Raw genomic sequence first — 20,794 nt, 5'->3', positions numbered from 1 at the left:
CATATAAACCCTACGCTGGAACTCCGACCTCCATCCGGACTTCGTCGACGTGAAGCTTCACTTCTTTGTCGGCTTTGGTTGGGAGTTGCCTTCACGAAGGCATACACAACGTTAATTGGAGTCACCGACAGTGCGGCATGCGAGGTCTGCAGTACTGAGGAAGACATTGATCATCTGCTATGCCGCTGCCCTCGATTTACCTCCAAAAGACGAACTCTTTCTGATGCGATGCGACGATTGGACGATCGGCCGCTCTCCGTGCAGATGCTTCTGGAGCACCGTCCCCATCGCTCGTCGGCCCACAAGGCAGTTAAAGCACTTTTGTGCTTTTTAAGGACTACGGGCCTGTGTGAACGCTTGTGAGCGCTTGTGACTATTTTTAGAGTGCCACCGCCACATACGTGTCAGTGCATTTATTGATCATTTCCTTTTTTCTTTTTTTCGCTCCCCCCTCTCTCTCTGTCTCTCCCATCTTTCCACTCCCCTTCCCTTTCCCCCAGCGTAGGGTAGCCAACCGGACTGCTGTCTGGTTAACCTCCTTGCCTTCTCCTTTTCGTATTCCTTCCTTCCTTCGTTCGGGGAGATGGTCCAATTTTTCTTTGCCATCTGAGTTGAGTGGGTAAATATTGCGAGCGCTATATCTTCGGTCCTTGTTTAGCTTTTCGAAAAAATCTTTCGGCTATACATTTCTCGGAAGAGGCCGACTCATTCCAGGGTGTTTTTCACGCCAAGCCCGAGGAGTGGTTCATGACCCCTTTAATGCCGCGTTTTCAGCTTGTGCACTATCACAGTGACGTCACGTCTTCGGTAAGGGAAATGACGAGCGACGAGCTTTGGAAAGTGAAAACACAAGAAAGGCAGGTAACGATAATTGCTGGGGGACAAAATAAAAAGAAACAGCTTCCCCGAAGGGCACCATTGTTTTTGGAGAGGGGAGTCAACTGTCATACTTATCTTCTTTGTGGCCCCTCCCCGTCTTATCCCTCTCCCACCACAGAAAACGAGAAACAGCGCGACCAACAAGGCAACAGTAGAGATACGAAATACGCCCCAGTCCCAGCGCTCAGTCCGTCTCTGTCCTGTTCTACTGTTGTTCACGCTGATTCTCGTTTTGTACGACATGCTCCAACCGGACCAAATAAGCACTCTAGTGCAGTTCATTCCCTCTCCTCCTGCCGCATAAACGCGCTTATTCAGAACCAGAATGTTGGACATGCATTGATGAAATCTGTTTAGTGGAACGGCGCACCAACGTCTGTCACTGCAATTAAAAGCTCGTTCAGAGCTGTGGCTAGAAAAGCTGGTGCGACTACTTGCGGTCGGCGTCAAAACGGCTACTCAAGGCCGCCGATGTTCATACCTGTGTGCATAGGTCGGCAAAAAAGTTGGAGCACACTCAGACTCACCCAACAAATATATTCTGCTCTGAGGGCTCACTCGGACTCAGGCACACCAAAATTTTTTTCAACTGGACTCACTCGGACTCAGACTCACTAAACATTTTCTCAGCAGGACTCACTCGGACTCAATCTCACCAACATTGTACTCAGCCGGACTCACTCAGACTCAGACTCACTAAGAGTTTCCTCACCAGACTCACTCAACTCACGAAAATATTCCTTACCCCGACTCACTCACTCAGACTCACGAGTCGATCTGAATCTGAGTGAGTCTGAGTGAGTCGACTCGTGAGTGAGTTTGCCGACCTATGCCTGTGTGCGACCTATACCAAGTCGCCACACAGGTTTCACGTCTTCTCACGTTGTCGTTGCGCGGTAAAAATAAGCTGCCGTCCTGGTACTGCGCGTCCGATTCGTTCGGAGGAGTTGTGACTGCAGTCGCACGAATGAAAAAATTGCGGCAGCTTCTCTCATCTGGGGCCAAGCCTGAAGGAAGAACTGAGCTGGGCGGCCTGCCTTGTTTCTCTTTATTTTGCTCCTGCTTTCAGTCCTCTCTTTCTTTCTTTCTACTTCTCGCTGTTATTTCTACGTTTCTCTCTGTCTCTGTTCGTTTCTATTTCATTCTTTCTCTTCAGTCTATTTCAGTTCTATCTCTTTCTCGCTCTTTCTCTCTTTTCTCACTTTCTTTCCTTTATTTCGCCCTCACACTCTATTTCTCACCTCCTCTTCCTATATTGTTCTCTCTCCCTCTTCCCATTTGCGACTAGTCTCCTTGCGACTATAGTGGTTGCTAGTGTGAACGAGCCTAACGTTACGCGTGTTGCGAAGGCGCATGCAACAGCTTTCACTGCAGATACTGGGGATCTGGGGATACACGGTAAGACCCAATAATTAACTGAATATTTGGTGCGCTAGGGTGAGTGCCCCCAGGGCACGCATCCTTGAATCCTTGAGTTGAAAATTAAACGCGCAAGGAGACGGGGCTTTTACATACAGCTGGTGGGAATGATGCGTCCGTGGGCAGACTGTACTTAAAGTTTTGTATAACTGGTTGTGTGAAGCCAGTAATCTAAAACGTTGAATATGCATTCCCCTGATTTCCGGAAAATTTTTTCAATGTTGCCAAATTGGAAGACGACAAGCGTTGCGCTGCGGTATGCATAGATTGCACGCGATAAGTTCGTAAGGTTTTTGGAATCTGGCATCCATGGCGTAGAGTATATGAATTTCCCTGCTAGAAGGGCGCTGGGATTCTCGGGTAGCTAAAAAGCTAAAGTTTTATTGCGATAGCAATTATATGGACATTATCGTCGCCGTCGCCCTCTTGTTCCGTATAATGTCCAAATTGACAACACCCCGCGCATCCTATGTTCACCGCGCAGGTAAAAGCGCGCGTGCGCAGGCGACTGAACGCGGCGTAAGCAGCGATCAGACGAGCCGGCCTAGCTCCGTCGCTCGGACGGCGCATGCAGACGCTTCCAAACATTCGCTTTATTTTTGGTTTTCTTTTGTTTTTAGTTGCTTAATTTCTGGTTCTTAGTTATGTTTATTTGTAGACACATTATGGTAGGTTATTTCTGTATATTCCTTATGTTCCATATCACGGGAGCCTGTTATGGCGGACGGACAAACGACGCGCGTACCCCCCCCCCCCCTACCCAATCTCCGTTGCTAATGGCGTACCTTCTAATGTTCAGGCAATGAAAGAGGCTCCTATTGCAATGATTAGCGTACTACATATGTACCGTGACAGGAGAAGACCGTTACTTATGATGAATGACAAAGAATAACACAGGAATTACATAAGAATGCTCATTTCTTGCTTGAGTGACTGACTACTGCACATGTTCATTAGACTGCATACAATTATAATTTGAGACACCACAACCCGGCTCTCGAAGTAGCCTCAACCTCATACTTCTCCCTCTTTCCCTCTCAGAAGTACTTCGTAATGTGAACGAGTCGCTGAAGGCCGTCGCAGATTCTTTCCTACCAATGGATCTATGTCGTTTTGGGCATGTCACTTTTCTCATTGCGGATAGCTTTTTTTGGAAGCCTTGCACCTTGTTCAATACAGTATTTATACAATTGTTCGCCGTTTTCCACGGTTGGAGCGCATGTAAAAAGAAACAAGCCGCAAGTGAACCGTCGCACTCTTGCGCATGTTGTGCGACAAGGCGTAGATGGCGAAGGTGGTATTTGTCGGCTCCATGGACAGTCACGGTCTCGACAGCACCCTAGCGTTTGTGTAAGTTACATTGACGCAATTTATGAGTATTTAGGTTATAAACGTCTCATGCGCTTGCGTGTACAGGTTCAATAAACTTTCCTTTGTGACAAACCAGTTACGATGAGCGGCAACATCTTCTCAACCGAAGCAATGCATGTGATAATTGAGGATGTGTGCAATTGCATCTTCCAAATGAAAAGTTGATGCGTTCTGAACTTCCGATACCGCACTTCATGTCGTTGGCACGAGAACCTTGGCCTTTTGCTTCGCTAAGTGTAATTAATATACGTTATTTAGGTAAGGGTGAATATTCATAAATCCAACGGCTTAAGTAATGCGCATGCGTCGTACGCTATCCTCTTGCAGGCCCCCGTTAAGTGACGGAAATAGCTGGCGACCGCAAGGAAGGCTATTTTAATGTACACTATTCTAAAACTGCCAAAGACAACGATCAAAAAGTTCATGAACTGGCACAATCTTCTCGCATTGCTAAGGTATACAGGATAGTGATTCATCTCACCCTTCCATGTGTCTGTTAAGATTACGAAACATCTGTGATCAATGTCATTTCCACACAACCTAGAATCATGACCGCCCACTTAGCTTCTGCGAAACTTTTCTTTTCGAGCGTTTGTTAAGATGGCGCACGGTCCTTTATGGACTTGACTAAGAGGACTCGAAAGCGAGAGCCACCTTCTAATTTTCTTCTGAGACGATTGTTCTGATCCCCGCCACCCCACGAAAGCGTTCTACGCCCAACGTGGTTTCGGAGTGCCTCCATGATCGGCTTATCTTCGACCCGCGACGATATCATGCGATGACGTCGTTATGTGACGTCATGATCACGCCACAAGTTTTGGTGGCCTGTGACTTCATCAATTGACGATGATTTCTTGTGTCACTCGCGTTGACGTCAATGCCACCGACGGTCACCTTTCGCATTTTATGAGGCACCTGAGGCTTTCGCCTTAGTGATAAACGTGAGTTAGACGGCGCTTGTTTGATGTCCCTCTTTTAGTTTTGGATCCGTTGTTTGTGAGCTCTGACTGGAGAGTATGCACCTGTTACTACAACCGAAACCCTCGACCTTACTCCGAAGCGTCATCAGGTTTCTCCCAGGGTCGGCGGGCATTCGATAGTGACATGCGTTATTGATGAATAAGCTGAAATGGTACGGCCTGTAACAATTCGTCGTAAAAAAAAATAAACAATAGAAAGAATCGGCATGATCAAATACTGTCAGGCATTCGACCGCAATCCAATGGGCAGCCGAAAATGCCCCCTTTATGAAGTATACTCGAAGAATAGTATCCCCATTTGGGGCATCTGTTTGTCACATAATTAACAGTCATCGCTCTTAATCTCGCGTGCATTTTCTTTCCTTAACGCCCTGCTCCTAGATTGAGCTCTATAAGCGTGACGTAACATGCTTGATTAAGGAAAGTGGCGAGCGAAGAGTTTTCAAGAAGGCAAGCACGAAAAAGTCCGATGACGATATTGGGGGACAAAAAAAAATGCAGGTGAAACAGACCGTTGGAAGGTTAAGACTGTTTTCCAGTGGGGGGTCAAATGTCATACTGATATTCCTTTTCAATCTCCCCTCCTACACGCCCTACACATCTCCTCCCGCCCGTTCAACACGCTTATTCAGAAGCGCAAACTCACACCTGCCCTGAGGAGATCAGATTAGCTAAACTTTGTACCGAAGGCTATCACCGCAACTAAACCAACCATCCATTCACGCCTGCGACTTGGACCGGTCGCGCGACCCTTTGCGACTGGCGACTAAAAAGCGACTAAAGGCTGTCGATGTCCATACCTGAGGGCGACCTAGAGGCACCTTGAAGGGGAGTTTTCCAGTGTGACTGCAGTGCTACACCGCACAGCCTAGAGGATAAACAAAGCAATATAGAGCCGGGCCCAGACAAGATGTGAACGCAATGCGCGCGTCTCCCCATGGCATGAATGGCCGCACAGTGGCTGGACCTGGCGAAAAGGGGGAAGGGGGGGGAGGGGTTTGTGCCCCTAGCGGCCAATGTCATCGACCTTGGGACGTCCACTGAATGCTACGTAGCTCCCTCTGGTCTGTGAACGCGATGCCTATATACCCGTCGTGACACAGAATTGACGGTGTCTCGCATTGCCATTGCCCGGTAATATAAGCTGGCGTCCTGTTACTGCGCATATGATGGCTTCACAGGTTTGCGGCGGAAGTCGCCCGACAGAAAAATCGAGCCGTGGGCAACTGCTTTGCGACCAAAGCGGCCGTTTGCGACAACATGCAACCAGTCGCTTTGCGCCTAGCTTTGTCGCGCGACCGTTGCTAGTCGCAGGTGGGAACGAGCCTTAACTCTATGCGCGTTTTGCGCTTTGAGAAGACGCATGATGATTGTCTGTTAGTGCTCATTGTTTCTCCCATGTGAATCGACCGCCTGTATCCGCTAAACAATAATTAATTTAGTTTCCTTAATTACTGCTGTAATTTTTCCATATTTTCCATATTCGTTTTCAATTTCACTAATTTTTCTCTTTACCGCACAATTCGTGGCTTATCCCGCGTAGTGGGCTGAGCCAAAACAGCACGCGCCACCCGACCAGCTAGGCTCAAGGGCGTTCTGGGCGCTCCGCCTTCGGACGGAGACAGCGGGCTGAAGCCATTGGCGGGGGCTTCTGAAGATTTGCCATTCTCCTTAAATTTGCCGGTCTCCTTCGCCCATCCCCAGAAATCCCTCGAAGAAAAAGATGATGACTACCAACTGGGACCCGATGAATTTCGTTCACGACGAGCCGACCTCGCAGTGCCTACTCAGGGTCAAGAAGGACATCGCGGAATTCAACGCGGAGCCACCGGCGAGGCTCTTCATCTCGCCCGTGGAAGCCGACGTCACCCAAGTGCACGTTCTCATGCTCGGAGCGCCCGATTCGCCGTACGAAGGTGGGTTCTTCCAGTTCTTCCTCAAGTTTCCGTCGAACTACCCGCTGAGCCCACCCCGCGCACGATTCATGAACACGGACGAAGGCAGGGTCCGGTTCCACATACACCTCTACAACTGCGGCAAGGTGTGCGTGACCACCCTGGGCACGGCGGGAGCAGTGTGCGATTGGAGTCCCGCCCAGTCGCTGTCGAGCACGCTCGTCTCCATCCAGTCGCTGCTGAGCAACAAGCCGTTCTTCGACGCGTTCAGGAAGGAAACGAAAGAAGGCGACAGCGACCGGTACAACCTCTACCTCGTGCACGAGACGATCCGGGTGGCCGTGTGCGACCAAGTGGACGCTGCCCTCAGGGAGGACGCCAAGTGCCCGCCGTCCTTCAGGAAGATCATACTCGAGTCGTTCCTCGAGTCTTACAGCAAGTACGAAGAACTCGTCAAGGCCCGGCTCCATCAGACGGGCACGCAACTCTGGGAGGCGTTCTGCAACGTGTACAGAACTGCGGAGTACGAGACACTCCTGACACGACTGCAGAGTCTCAAGGACAAGGTGGAAAAGAAGAACGAGGCCGACGCTGCTGCTGCCGCTGCGGCTGCCGCTGCGGCTGCTGCTGCTGCTGCTGCTGCTGAGGCTACTGCTGAGGCTACTGCTGCTGCCGAAAACCAAGCCCAGAAGTGATCCAGGCCAGTCAACAATCCTCGAACAGACCGGCACTGCGTTGATAACCGAAAAGAAAGAAATCTTATGAAAGATAGGCTGGCAGTAACGTATTCTAAATAACAAAATTCTAGCACGGCCGACGCAGTCTTGTGTAATGCCTCGATTTCATATTGTACGCTTACGGTCTGAGCACGCGATATGTGTTAGTATTAATACTCACTGGAGTTTTACGTACCAAAAGCACGATACCATTCATGACTATGGGCCACGGGGTATCGGGGAACTCCTGATGGGTTTTGACCCACCTGGTGTTCTGCAACGTGCACCTAAATCTGAGTACACGGGTGTTATTTCATATCGCCCCCATCGAAATGCGGCCGCTGTAGCGGGGAATCGAACCCGCGACCTTGAGCTCAGCAGCGCAACACAGCCTAAGCTTCCACGACGGGTTGCAAAATGCTTTGCGTATTTCGTTGGTTGCTCCTCATTCACTCGGCGCAACCCACCCCGGCCAAGAATCGGACGGTGCCTTATTTAGGAGACGTTAAATCGTTGCATGGGTCCGTAAATTATTCCTCGACGTTTTGCAACGAAGCTTGCTTTGCGAATCGTTGCCGAGCGTTGTTTTGATGAAAGTGGCAGCGGTGATGCTTGACCGAACAGATCAAACCTGCATATATGGAGCTCACACACAAAAAAAGAAAACAACTGAAGTTAGTTCGATATATCGTATGATTCGATAGATAACTTTTAAGAAATTTACCTTATTTTTGATGAGCAAGTTGCCTTCAAGGCACTGCTTCAGGATAATGCAAGGAAGGCGGCTTCACGTCAATACGGGGAGATAATGTTTTTTAGCTTTTTTTTATTCGCGGTTTGTAGTAGGTGATGCACTTTATATGAAGGGACATCTTTCGCGTGAGAAAATACACTATAGATTTAATCAGCATACTTCATAAAAGGCCTTCACAGCGGGCATATATCAGAGCGGACAATAGTTTGGGATGTTCTTTTGTTCCTTCGCGAAGCGAACTGTGGCCACGAACGATGGGCCGAAGAGCGTGCGCGACGACAAAGAATCATGGGACAAAGCACGTCACGGCAAGCGGTGGTTCTCTTCGCGCTGCGCCCTCCTCATAATACTGCCCTCTCTCCCAAAAGCTTGAAGATAAGCCAGCTTCTTGGGGCATTTAGTACTGCCCGATGTTCGATATATGGAGTGTTCTGGCTATTTTTGTTCGATGTAGCCGTAGGTTTTTCTATGCATTAACGTTAAAGCATTCTCGTGTTCTAAAATAGTTCCGTATAATGGATAATTCGATTTAACCGAGCTCGATAGAGTTGGGTTCGACTGCATAAGATAGATGCTTAGAACTTTCTAAGAATGTGAAAGCCCACTTGGGCATTCTGTTAACCCGCTGTTGAACGTTCCACTGATGTGCTGTAGTTTTTGACGAACGTCAAGTCAGCAACTGCTAATAGAGACACGTGTATTGATTCGGCATTCACAACCGGGATTGTGCAAAAGCGATACATGCTACTTCACCGATCATAAGGTAATGAGTGTGTGAGTGTGGATACCGAGCGCCCGTTTAATGTTGCTGGGGATGGTGTGTGCACTTGTGCTGTGAATCAAGTGGACATTGCTATGTCGTTGGTAGTGGATGAGGAAGAGATGTACAGTGGCGATTGAAGTGCGCACTGAGAGAGTTGGATCACATGGAGTGTCAATAAAAGACGCAATTAAGTGCTACAGTTGGCGTGGTCTGAGTTGACTGCAACTTAATAAAGAGAAAGTAGTTTGAGAGCTTACACACTGTAATGTACAGTCGCGCTCAATATGACTTGCAACACGGGAGCGTGTGGCCTCACGAGTTTAAAGATTTCGCATTCCTTCCACTAGCCCTTATTTTTACAACTAAACGCTCTTCTCTCACTGGGGGATGTTCCCAAATAAGAAAATAATATTAATTACAGAAATGGAGCAATTTGAAGCCGTGCGCAATCATTAAACTCGTGAGGCCACGCGCTCCCGTGTTGCAAGTCATATTGAGCGCGACTGTACGTGATCTGAGTACAGCATCATTTCCACACGACTCGGCACAAGGTAACGTAAACGATACTTGAATGTTCTACAAACATCAATATAACAGTTCATAAATGTCAGCAGAATGTACATGATCGTCCATGCGAAGTTCTTCGAAAGTCCAACATAAAGTTTAACTAAACTTAAATGTAAGGTCTGACAGAATACTGCCACAAAGTTGCAGAGGACATCAGCACTAAGTTGCACGTAAACTTCAACAGCCCGTCATCCGAGCGTTCATCGTTAAATTAAGCACATCGGCAGAAAGTTCAACAAACGGTCAACAGGAGGTCCAAGTTGCCTTTCGCCTTCACATTCTTATGAAGTGTTCAGCATCGCCCGATATTTTTGTTTTTTTTTTACACACGTGAACGCCGAAATGACGAAGCTGACAAAGCAGACGCGCAGATCTCGCGCTCACATGTTTTTCTTTAAAATTTTTTTTCGAAAGCCCAAGGACGAAGTGAACAAAATACGCGCGTAGATGATGATGATGATGATGATGATGTGCCTCTACACATGGCTCATACCCACACTGGAGGATTGGCCAAGAATTGTAGATATGAAGATTTAAAGTTATAACTACTGAGTTAACACAAAAGACAAGCAATCATAAAAAAGAACTAGTGCAACAATTATTTCTACATTCAGCCCAGACTTCTCATCCTAGACGGCGCGCTCGCTTCTTTTTCTGGACCATTTGTTTTGTATCTCTCATGGGCCTTGAAACATTGACGTTTGATGATTTCGCCTTGAAATTTCTGTCTACGCCACTGGCTAGATATTTCAAATGAGTTCTGGGGAATCCCGCAAGGTGGCGGAAGAGTTACAAAAGAGACAATTGACTACCACCTGATTGTTCCGAAGCCACAAGGATATTCATGCGGAAACGATGGTAACCACAGGAAAATTCGTATGGATTTCGTATGGATCTGTAACTACAGTGGCTTCGGTTACGATCAGGGGGTTGCCATTTAGCCCTTTCATGTCACCGGCTCAAGGCGGAGTGTGCGCTGCGGACGCGGACGCCTTTGATGCATACGCGGAGACAAAGGAACGGGTGCACGCCGGGACAACGGCCCCGAGGCAGACAAGGGACGCAACTGAGTCCGAGCCAAGGATGGGCCAGAGACTGGCGTTTATTTGTGATAATGGGTTTTATGCAATGGTGATGCGCCTCCTGAGGGCGAGGAAGCTGATTTAGAAAGCGAACCCAAGAACCACAACACAGTTGCGTCTAGCTGTTCATTTTAGGGGCGTATCGTACGCTGTGCATAAATTTTCACAGTGAACGTGAGGATGGGGATCCGTTTTATATATGTAAATTTAATTGAAGGGACCTCATGCTTTTCTTTTTATCACGGCGCTCCATTCTTGGACTCATTCCCTACAGTGGACATGTGGCAGTTTCTGAGATCATCATCACCGTCATCCGCGGCGCGGCGGTGTGATCAAGCGGAGGTCGGCGTAGGCGGGCGGGCGATGCAACACTGATCACCGGCGGCATGGCTTCGTCGTCGGCGCCGGCAGACTACTACGAGCTTCTGGGCGTGAGCCGCAGCGCGGGTCCCGAGGACATCCGGCAGGCGTACCGGAGACGGGCTCTGCGCTGGCACCCGGACAAGAATCCTGGTCGCAGCGAGGTCGCCGAGAGACGCTTCAAACGCCTACACGAGGCGTACACGGTGAGCACAGTGAAACCGCTCGCCGCTAAGATACGATCATGAATGACGTCCTCCTTCTGTCGGGAGTGTCGACAAATAATTACGAAGCATGCGCGAGCCACTTCCACGGGCTCGCATAACTCTTGCGGGTTCATGAGAAAGCGAAACATAACAGCTGAAGCAAAAAAAAATCGTTCTGGTTCGGGATCTGAACCCAGTACCAACGCATTTCCGGGACATTCGCTCTGCTATCTGAGCTAAACAATTAAAGGCTAGTAGATCGCTACGCGAAGAATAATTAATGGACAACTGGAAGTACAACGACGCAAATTATGGCAAATTCAGTTTTGCGGATTCCGCGACTTGGAGCGAAGTTTAAATAATTGAAGAGGGAAGGAAACCTTTCTTCAATTATGAAGCGTTATTTCCGAGAAACCAGAATTCTTGTTGAGTTGTGCTGCAAAATTTGTGGGCAAGAACGTTTTCCGTTTTCTACATACATATATGCTTTATCTAAAGCGACCCTTTCAAATCTCGTAACGATTAAAGTTTCTTCTGTTCCCCGAGTTCTTTTTTTCTCTATTATTTTTCATTATAATGCAGCCGTCACTTACTGACAGCCTCCTGCGACCATAATTAAAACTCTCGTCAGTTTTGAACCGCTTCGTTTCTGTAAGAATAAACTCTATAGCATATGTAACCAATTTCTGTATCATGAAGTGGTATTAACAAACCTCAAACTTTAAACTTTGTGCTGGACTGTCTTGCACCGACACAAACGGTGGAGGTTGAATTGAATTTTAAATCTATTTGATCTAAAGTTTATGTATCAATTAGAAGCGGGGACTAGAGCCACGGGGTGCATGACAAAGGTCAGTGCACCTGGAAGTACACAAGGTGTGAATAGGGCCGCATAAGTTTTCGTCAATATTTTTTAAGGCAGTAGAATTCCCGTTACCCTTTCTTTAATGCAGTGGACCCCGTCTATCCTTGTGAATTAGAAATCTCGTACCGTATGCTCTTTCATCTGGAAGACCTGTAGCAGAGGACGTGTCCATTTTGTCAGGAATATGTGCCACACCATTTCTTGTAACCTCAACATGCGAGATGAGATTCATTTACAACTGGAACTGGCAACGTAGAACACGCGAGCACACCAGAGCGGAGCAAGCTTAGTAGTATACTGTCTGATGAACTCTCAACCATTGACTGGCTTAATATTGCTCTAATGAGTTGTTCCCGGCAAGAATTTCCGAGCCAGTCTTTAAAGATCAGCAGGAGTATTTCGTAAAGTGCATGTATCTGCGAGAGCCTGAGGTTTCAGAAAACAGGACTCTCCGAGCACATAAGACGAAATGACCTCCACCAGCGCCTCCTCTATTTTTCTGTGCCTGGGCGAAGGAGCGGAGCGCAATGGGAACCGACCGTCGGCGTTAGTGCGGCTTTTAGCCGCCGGGCGCCGCCACCGAAGTAGAGCTGCCGACGCGTCGTCGCTCGCGGAAACGAATGCCGTGGCTGCATTCTAAGCTGCTACATGGTTCAATTTTCGGCTGTATTCGCGTTGTTCAAAGTATAATGAAAACTTGTAAACTTAAATCATGAAACGCTTGTCGTTCTGGACAACCAGCCCATTGCGAAGGCATGTGTCTTTCGCGGCTATTTGATCGAGACGCTCGCGCGTCGTCTGCTAGCCCGATAGCGCGCGCATGCCAGTGATGCGCGGAAAATTGTTTTGTCACCGTTACGTTCGCTTGACTGAGAGTCGGTTTTTGACTGTCTGACAGTCGATTTTCGAAAGCAGCATTTGCTAAGAGCTAATACTGAAAGCATGGGCGCTTAAAGTTCCCCGATGGCTGCTACCGTGTGCTGGTGTAGTACACTATACGCAAGCCTGGAGTTCCTGTACTAAATAGCATGAAATATCACTAGAATGCTTCCAGGGATATACGTGATCGCCCGTTCCCTTCGTAAAGCGTTTGAGAATTACATTTGTTGGCACCGGGAGAAAGCAACAGCTGGTGCCATAAAAAGAGGAACTATGCCAAGTGATTCCACATTTTCAGAGCTTCAACCCGTTAAATCATGGTGGTACAAAAAACAAACAAAAACAGCTACATATGCCGCGCGCTTCCTGCAACACTGACCGATGTGTGTGAACAGACGCTGTCGTTCAAGTATAAAGTCGTAGTGCCGACTCTCAACTTGAGCGAATGTGAAAGGCGTGAAAAATGGCGCGGCCTGTTGTCAGTTGCTTGAGCAAGTCGTTTGTATTTGTCGACGGATTGTTATAGCCTCAGTGTCTGGCTCCTCAGGTATCTTTCTTTTTTCTTCAATTTGCCCTTTTCGGAAGTGAGCAAAGTATATAGAAGCCGAATGGCTGTCGACCTGGACGCTTTTGTCGCATGGGGCAGCCTGCTCAGCCTTGTGCACTCATCTATTGTGACACTGTACATAATGATTGTCGGTTATTTCGCCGGTAGCGCATGTGGTGTCCATGGGCTCCGATTCTTCAGCTTTTGGACCTAATGTTAGCGCTGCATACACATGGCGGCGATCGCGAGGCAGCGTTGCTACTGGTCTGGTACTACATCCATTGGTTGACTGTTCGGACGCAACACGGTCACGTGTAGGGATACTTGGCATGCTTGGTTCAGTTGTTACCTTGGGCTGTAAACGTGAAGGGTAGTCTGCAAAAGTGACGCTACTGCATCATTCTTAAGCCGCCGCTTCTTATATTATATGAAATCTTCGCGTCGTAAACGACGGCTGCATAATCTAGTGTAGTTTGAAGATGTATTAGGAGACCAATTATCCCGCCTAAAACTGTGAGCCACCTCTACCGAACACCAGCGGCAGCTGGAATTTCATGGAACGACAGCCGAACAATGTATTAAGGCGAAAGCCTTAGATGCCTCGTCAAACGCGAAAATTGACCGTCGGCGGCATCAGCACGAGTGATTCCAAAAGTAATTACGTGATGACGTCATCACATGACGTCATAGGTAATAAAATTGTGTGACATTATCGTGACGTCACATCACGTGACGTCGTCATATTACATCTTCGCTTGGTCAAAATGGGCCGATCATAGAGGCAGTGCATGCCTCCGCTGATGTGCAGAACGCTTGCACTGCCTCCGATCCTTGAGGCTGTAAGAAAACAACGTTAGGCGCAGAAATACCTTGGAGGAAGGCAGGGAATGTTCAATACATTGACTGGAAGAAGAAGAAGATGGCTTTCGCCTTTCAGTCGTCTTAGATGAATGCATAAGGGACCCTGTGAGGTTTTTTTTCTTTATCAATAGATGGAAATAAAAAGACAATCGTGATTTCTTCCATTCCATTTGCAGAGTGGAACACAACAGTATGACATACTAAGGCATTGGGGCGGTTGCAGTAGCCCGAAATAGAAAATAAAACGCGAATACTATCAAACTCGAGTGCAAGTATCGAACCGGCAGCACGGCCGGACAATCTGCCTGCGGAATACATACAGAAGAGATGGAAAGACGCGAACATTCGGAATCTGCATTCTTTGCTGTTTCGCATCAATTTTCAAGTGGTTATAGCCTCGATGACGGATGAGAACACGACGTCATCCATGACACAATAAAATACCACCTAGCATATTTTTATTGCCACGACGGTTAGAGCGTAATGAAAACAGCGCGCCGCTATGTTCGCGTCTCTTTCCATCCCCCTGTGGCTGTGAAAGCCTGCAAAAAGCACAAATGCAATTTAACTCGTACGCAAACACGAATTCGTGAGCTTCGTGATACGCGAGCGCGTTCAGCGCCAGCTTCCCGTAGTCTACTTGCACAGCGCCACCACGCGGCAGCGACGAGCGGACGCAGAGCGCGCGCTCGACGGCCCGAGGAGAGCGTTCGCCCAGGCACTGAAAAATAGAGGAGGCGCTGCCTCCACCTAACGAGGATTACATTTCCCTTCTTCAACAAGAAACTAAACGGACCACAAGCTCTTACTTTAAGACCGCTTTTGTTACGCACACTGCACCCAGTCACGCACAACAACACGTGCACTCTCTGCAAAGGCAGAGCAGATTTAGAACACTTACTCCGGCGGTGCCAATCGTTACGGGACAGACAGAGGGGAGATGGGACTCGGCTCTACGCAGTCCCGACTTGAACCATCAGCTCTGGGCCGTCCGGAGAGCCCACGACGTGGCGGTCTGGCTAGGCCTGTCCGTCCCGACGTTGGAGCGGCCCGCGGCGCGAAAGTCGTGCTTCTCAGTACCTCAATAAAGTGTTGCATCCATCCATCCATTGCACTTTTTCTTACGGCGAAACCACGCATGTCTTTTTTGCAGCTTTCTCGCTGCACTCGGGTATATATTACACTGTTTTTCCGTTTTCACTAACCTATCACTTCTTCACTGCCCCATTAACATGCGTTGTCTGTCGTTTGTATGACAGACGATTCCGGACGCATTCGCATGATGAGACAAGTGGGGCCGTCGCCACAATATTAAGGTGCGGAGCCCTAAGCGCCTCCTCAGGCCATGACCTTGAAAAACGCGGCGTGCGGTGCAAAAACCCACGTGACCTTAACAAATATCAGAAAAAGATCAGGGTTCGAGAATAGAAGCATGGCATTGTGCGTGGCAGTCTTACCACAGGGCCACGCCAGTGCTTGAAACCGCTTTGGAAAAATACCCCACACAGTCGTTATGTCGAGTGAGGAGCGACGTCAGCAGACGTGCTATTGCGAGGCAGAAGCGTGGAATAGCACCGGGCGTCGCGCTACGGGAATCGCGTAACGAGTGAGTAGTTCAAAACTGTCCACCCATTACAAAGGGCTCAGCAACAATTCACCATCATCATCAGGTACACCATCAACCAAGTGTGCAGCTACGTGGGCACGCGTATCGTCTTGTAGACGCTTAGCGGGTATTTCGATAAAGTCCGCACACATTTGAAAAAGACGTATAAATACAAAAGTGCTCACATGAAGCGTTCAAAGGGTCGAGTACATGCGAAAGAGATGTACGTACTTGCTCGTCACGGTTCAATTGTCTCACGTGAGTGCAGCCAGGTTTTCGCCTTTTGTGCTAGTGTTAGACCTGCCGAATTTTCAGCGAGTGTCACGCCATTTCATCTCCTCCCGCGTACCTATCGCACATGTTTCTCTAGCAAACAATTGGCCGGGTGCAGGTTCTGAGCAGCACCGTGGATCGCGCGGCGTACGACCGCGCGCACCCAGCCAGGCTGCCAACCGTGCGCCAGAGGCTGGCGCAGCGATTCAGGGCCAATGGCTCGAGGCAGCTGTTCACCCTGTCTCTGCGACACGCCGAGGAAGTGCTCCAGGAACTGATAGACAAAATCAGGGTGAGCCGTCGGCTATTACAGCAGCTCGCTTGCCGAAAGCATCGAAAGTGCCCTATCGGCCGACAGCTTCCCGACTCTTGGTCATCGTCGCTGTACATCTATGTTCTAGTCGCTTAAACACCAGCAAAAAAAAAAAAAGTGAACCTTGCACTACTGGCGCAAGGCTAGAACCAACTATGGAGCTGGGCGGCCTTGCTCGTTTCTCTTTATTTTTCTCTTTCTTTATCCTCCTTCGCGTGAGAAAAATTTTGTTTTGTTTTTTTCAAAGCGGTGTTCGTGTAAGGTAAAGTGTCCGGTAAAATAGCCACACCGGATGGATTTCGCCTTTGAGTCGTCTTAGCCGAGTGCAGAAGGGACCCTGTGAATTTTTCATTACGTTTCAGGACGGTGGCACTTACTGGATATGCTGCACACTTCCAAGTTCGTTCGGCATAGTTTTACATAGTCTCTGCGTATTTGACATTTACACGTAACGCGTTTTGACGTAGCGTTGTCGTCATTATGGCGTAGCGGGTTCCGGTGGTCGCTTGAGTGACAGGCAACGTGGATGCGGCGCGGAAGCCCTCGGCCGATTCGACCAGTCGGAGAAAAATAATAATGCCTAGTGTTTTACGTCCCAAAAAGCGCGATATGATTATGAGGCACGCCGTGGTGGAGGGCCTCGGAAATTTTGACCATCTGGGGTTCTTTAACGTGCACCTAAATTCAAGTCCACAGGCCTCTCGCATTTCACCTCCACCGAAACGCGACCGCCGCTGCCGGGATCGAACCCGCGACTTTTGGGTCAAACCTAAGACTCAGATTTTTTTACTCTGTATACCATTCTAAAACCGGCATTGATCGACAAAGATATATAAAGTTGCCTACCTACAGTGTCGTCGAGACGCAACCATGCACTGAAAGTCCGCGAGTATTCTTTCAGAGTTGACGTTTTCAGGTATTCTTTTTTTTTGCACGAACCAGAAGAGAATGGAATGCTCTAGCGCCTGACATTGTGAACATTTTGGACAATGATGTCTTCTACAGCGCTTTGTGTGATCAATTTGTACATAATTTGTACTGTAACCCCCCTGCTGTAATGCCCACTGGGGCGATGCAGGTATGTAATAAGTAATAAATAAATAATAGCAGCCGAGCACCGTAAACTACAGTACCATGGCGGCGGCAAGAGAACGCTGTGAGTAGGGTGGCTTGAGCGGACATTACGTTACATCGATGCGAGGGCGCGTTTCACATCACCACCACAGGCAGACTTACGCTCATGCGCCACTTTGTTTCTTCAGTGATGGTGCTGCCAGACGCGCTCACCGCACACCTTACCGATCAAGTCATAAGGTGACGGAGCGTTACACTAGCGCCACCTCTTAGCCGCGGCCAACAAACAGGCGTCGATGCTGCGCTATTTCCCCGGTCTCTACCCTCCTCCTCCGCCTTTCTCCTAGCGCTTCTGTTGAACCTTCCTCCGCATTCCTCATCTCCCACTCTTCTCTGTCACTGTCATAGGCGTCCGCTCTCTTTCGTCTTCTATAATGCATTCAGGTTGTTTGCTCGGTTACGCTGCTAACGCCGACGACAACGCAAACGACGCCAAGAAACAGGTAGAGCGAGCGCTCGAGAGCTGCACACTAAAACAAAGTGGCCCATAATTACGTTATAACGCTCCTTTGTTCCACACACAGCCGGTAATCAGATGTAGCTGCCGTTTTTTCTTCAACAGGGCTCGTTGCTGAGCTAGTTCGTTCACTTCTTGAGGAAAATAGGTATGGCGCTGAAGGCACGAACGACAAACACAGGCGCCATACCTATTTTCGCTCTACTTCCTTTGAAATTGCGTTTGTTCCACTGCAACCGGGACATATCTATCGCGCCTTCTCTTCTATTTCATGCAACGTCATCGCAGAGACCACCGAGCGACGACTTGGGCGCACAGGCGTCCAAGGAAAAGTCTGTGGTGGGCGAAGATTTGTCCGCTGACCAAATTCCCGCCGGCCGCGCTCGTGGCAGGGACTTCCAGGAGCAGGGCATGGAAGACGGCGGCGTCATGTCTCGTAGTGAGGACAGGCGGACGGCCTGGCTGCGGTCCTCGGCTACCAGCAGCCGGGAAGCTCCGGTGCAAGCTTCTTTGCCGCAAAGCTCCAGCTCATCGTCCAGCAAGGACAACGTCCTTCTGTGGGAGAGTGTCTCCTCGTCTCTGGACAGCCTAGCTGGCTCCCGGAAGACTTTGCGGAGATTTAGGAGCATCGCACCAGTCCACGGTGAGCGAATGAAAAACAACAACAAATTAATGCTATAGTATATGCGCAGGGGCAAATAGTTGGAAACCTCATTAGGAACTTTGGCCGTGATAACTAGAGCTACCGCACGTGCTTGCCAGTAGCAGCACACGGCCCTTGTCACGCAGGACATTCAATATTAGGCAGTTTTAGAATAGCGTACGCAAAGCTTTGTGTGAGCTTTTTGTGCAACTACGCATGCGCCGTACGCTAACCGCTTGCAGGCTCCCGTTAGGTGACGGAAGTAGCGGGCCGCAAACGCAAACTTAGCGTACGCTATTCTAAAACTGCCTATTAAACGTACTGGGGCTTCACGACTCCATGTAAACGCACGGTGGAGTCTTCCACGATGCGTTGACCAGCGTATCGTGGAAAATGCACTGGTAGGTGTAACTGTAGAGAAAGCAGCGCAATAAGACAAGGACAAATATGAAGCTCAGTACACCGGGTACCGCTCGTCCAGCGGAGTGTCTTTCTTCCTTGCCCCTGTCTTTTTGCACCCCGCTGTCCACGGTAAACTGCGAACAAACTTCCCAAATCGTAGCCTTGCTCAGTGGCAAATATAACTTTCACACATTTGCGAGCTGCAAATACATTTCCTGCAGCCAGGGTGATCGCACAATCACTTTTATTTTCAAACTGACGTTTTAACGCTTCCAGTGGCCGGCCATCACATTGATTTGACCACGTTGGCATCCGGCAGCGAATCTCGACTCAGGCCGCAGGCGACCCGCCAGCGCAGGGAGGCCTGCTCAGCCGTTGTCCGAGGTCCGTGTTCCGCGCAGCCGAAGCTGTCTCGGAGCCAGCCGAGGCCGCGGCCCCAGAAGGAGCCGAAGCCGAAGGCGGCCGATGGCGAAGCCTCGGGAGGCCGACGGCCCGTGCCGCAGGGTTGCCACAGAGAGAAGCCGGCCGCCGTCTCACGGGGCGACTGCTCGTCGACCGACAAATGTCAGCGAGAGTGCGCAGGCGCGCCCAGCGCGTCCACGAGCTCCGGATTCATGGTGTCCGTGAAGACCGCAATGGCGAGGACAGGCGTGGGCGTGGCCAAGCTGTGCCGGTTCCTGTGAGGCAATATGCACGCACCGCCCGCTGACATTTTTCGTTTCATTTTCAAATTGCCCCGCAGCCATTACATTCGCTTAAATAAATCTCACGTTTGCAATAGTCTCTGCATAGATCCGACCCGAAAGCTCTTAGTTGCTGGTGCGGTAGCTTGCCGTCAATCGCAGTGCTCGGATTATTGGGGTTAGAAAATCAGATAACGATTATTCGTTATCGTTATCAGCAACGCAACTATTGGCCGTGAGATCGAGCAGAGTCGGCACCTAGCGGCGAGTGGACGAAACCCCGTGATGTGGATGGCCCCTTGCGTCGTCTGCTAGCCACACCGTGTTAGCATGTGTGTCTACGTCATGCACGTCCTCCGATTACAGCTTATTCGCTGTGCTAGCACGGTATCAAATGCTTGTACGTGTGCCTACACGATATACATAAGCATTTCGCCTGACGAGACTTTCATGCGCTCTAATAAGTGAGTGCATGCACGTGGCGGTATGGCGCTAAACCTAACCGTCGTACCGTTCATTCGCCAAAATCATTTCAATGTGGGTACCACTTTGTCGTTCAAGCACGTCACATAGTGCACTTGGCGTCGTCCTAGACAAAAAAGGTACTAAATGTCGAGGTGTGAATTAAGAATTTTAGCGACACGATCACGTGAAGTGTTGGCGATTTGGAAATCTTTGCGATACCGCAGAGCATGAACTAGCGTCTGCAGAGGATGGTTAGCGGTACAAAAGACCCGAAGCCACGCATTTTTACAGCAGTGCGCGTTTATACATGCAAACAGAAAAGCAGAGTGCACAAAGTTATACTTAACCTGATTACGCATAAATACAGGCTCTCTTTTTTGTAGCCGCTAGATCAAAAATAAATACTTCATTGGCTCAGTCACGCAACACCATTTATATTGTCGTATCGGGAAAACACAATTGAAGCACGTGCAAATAAAGCAAGAAAGAACATCGCGCACAGTGCAAAACACGAGTGTGACCGAAGGTTAGCACCCCATTGAATGGCAGATTGCGCTTCTCTCACACGTAATAGGAACGTTAGGCCGGTTTCGTGCATTCATGTGGCAATGGAGGGCGTATACATCACGATTAGGCTGCAGTTAACACGCTTTATTCGCCGAAAATTGACTCAA

General features: G+C 49.1%; 3 protein-coding genes across 4 annotated transcripts; all 3 read left to right on the top strand.

The window, feature by feature from the left end:
• The first annotated feature begins 3,583 nt into the window (after positions 1–3,583).
• Positions 3,584–10,721, top strand: LOC119391835 (ubiquitin-conjugating enzyme E2 Z). The gene is made up of 3 exons (XM_037659483.1): positions 3,584–3,648; positions 6,354–7,152; positions 10,701–10,721. The coding sequence occupies exons 1-3, from the start codon at positions 3,584–3,586 to the stop codon at positions 10,719–10,721; spliced, it is 885 nt and encodes a 294-aa protein (XP_037515411.1).
• Positions 10,722–10,765: 44 nt separating this feature from the next.
• On the top strand, positions 10,766–17,353 carry LOC119391833 (dnaJ homolog subfamily B member 8). Its single transcript, XM_049415416.1, has 3 exons — positions 10,766–10,992; positions 16,142–16,315; positions 17,342–17,353. The coding sequence occupies exons 1-3, from the start codon at positions 10,813–10,815 to the stop codon at positions 17,351–17,353; spliced, it is 366 nt and encodes a 121-aa protein (XP_049271373.1). The 5' UTR covers positions 10,766–10,812.
• Positions 17,354–18,352: 999 nt separating this feature from the next.
• LOC125758417 (uncharacterized) lies at positions 18,353–19,727 on the top strand. 2 transcript variants are annotated; one of them, XM_049415504.1, is made up of 2 exons: positions 18,353–18,570; positions 19,292–19,727. In XM_049415504.1, exons 1-2 carry the CDS (start codon positions 18,357–18,359, stop codon positions 19,597–19,599), a joined length of 522 nt encoding a protein of 173 aa, XP_049271461.1. In that variant the 5' UTR covers positions 18,353–18,356; the 3' UTR covers positions 19,600–19,727. The 2 variants fall into 2 exon arrangements, with proteins under 2 accessions (XP_049271461.1, XP_049271460.1); XM_049415503.1 differs by having other exon boundaries at positions 19,249–19,727.
• Positions 19,728–20,794: the final 1,067 nt, after the last annotated feature.

The sequence above is a fragment of the Rhipicephalus sanguineus genome, chromosome 4, assembly GCF_013339695.2.
Source record: "Rhipicephalus sanguineus isolate Rsan-2018 chromosome 4, BIME_Rsan_1.4, whole genome shotgun sequence".
NCBI lineage: Eukaryota > Metazoa > Arthropoda > Arachnida > Ixodida > Ixodidae > Rhipicephalus > Rhipicephalus sanguineus.
Note: the sequence above shows the minus strand (reverse complement) of the source record. Positions and strands in the feature narration are given on the sequence as shown.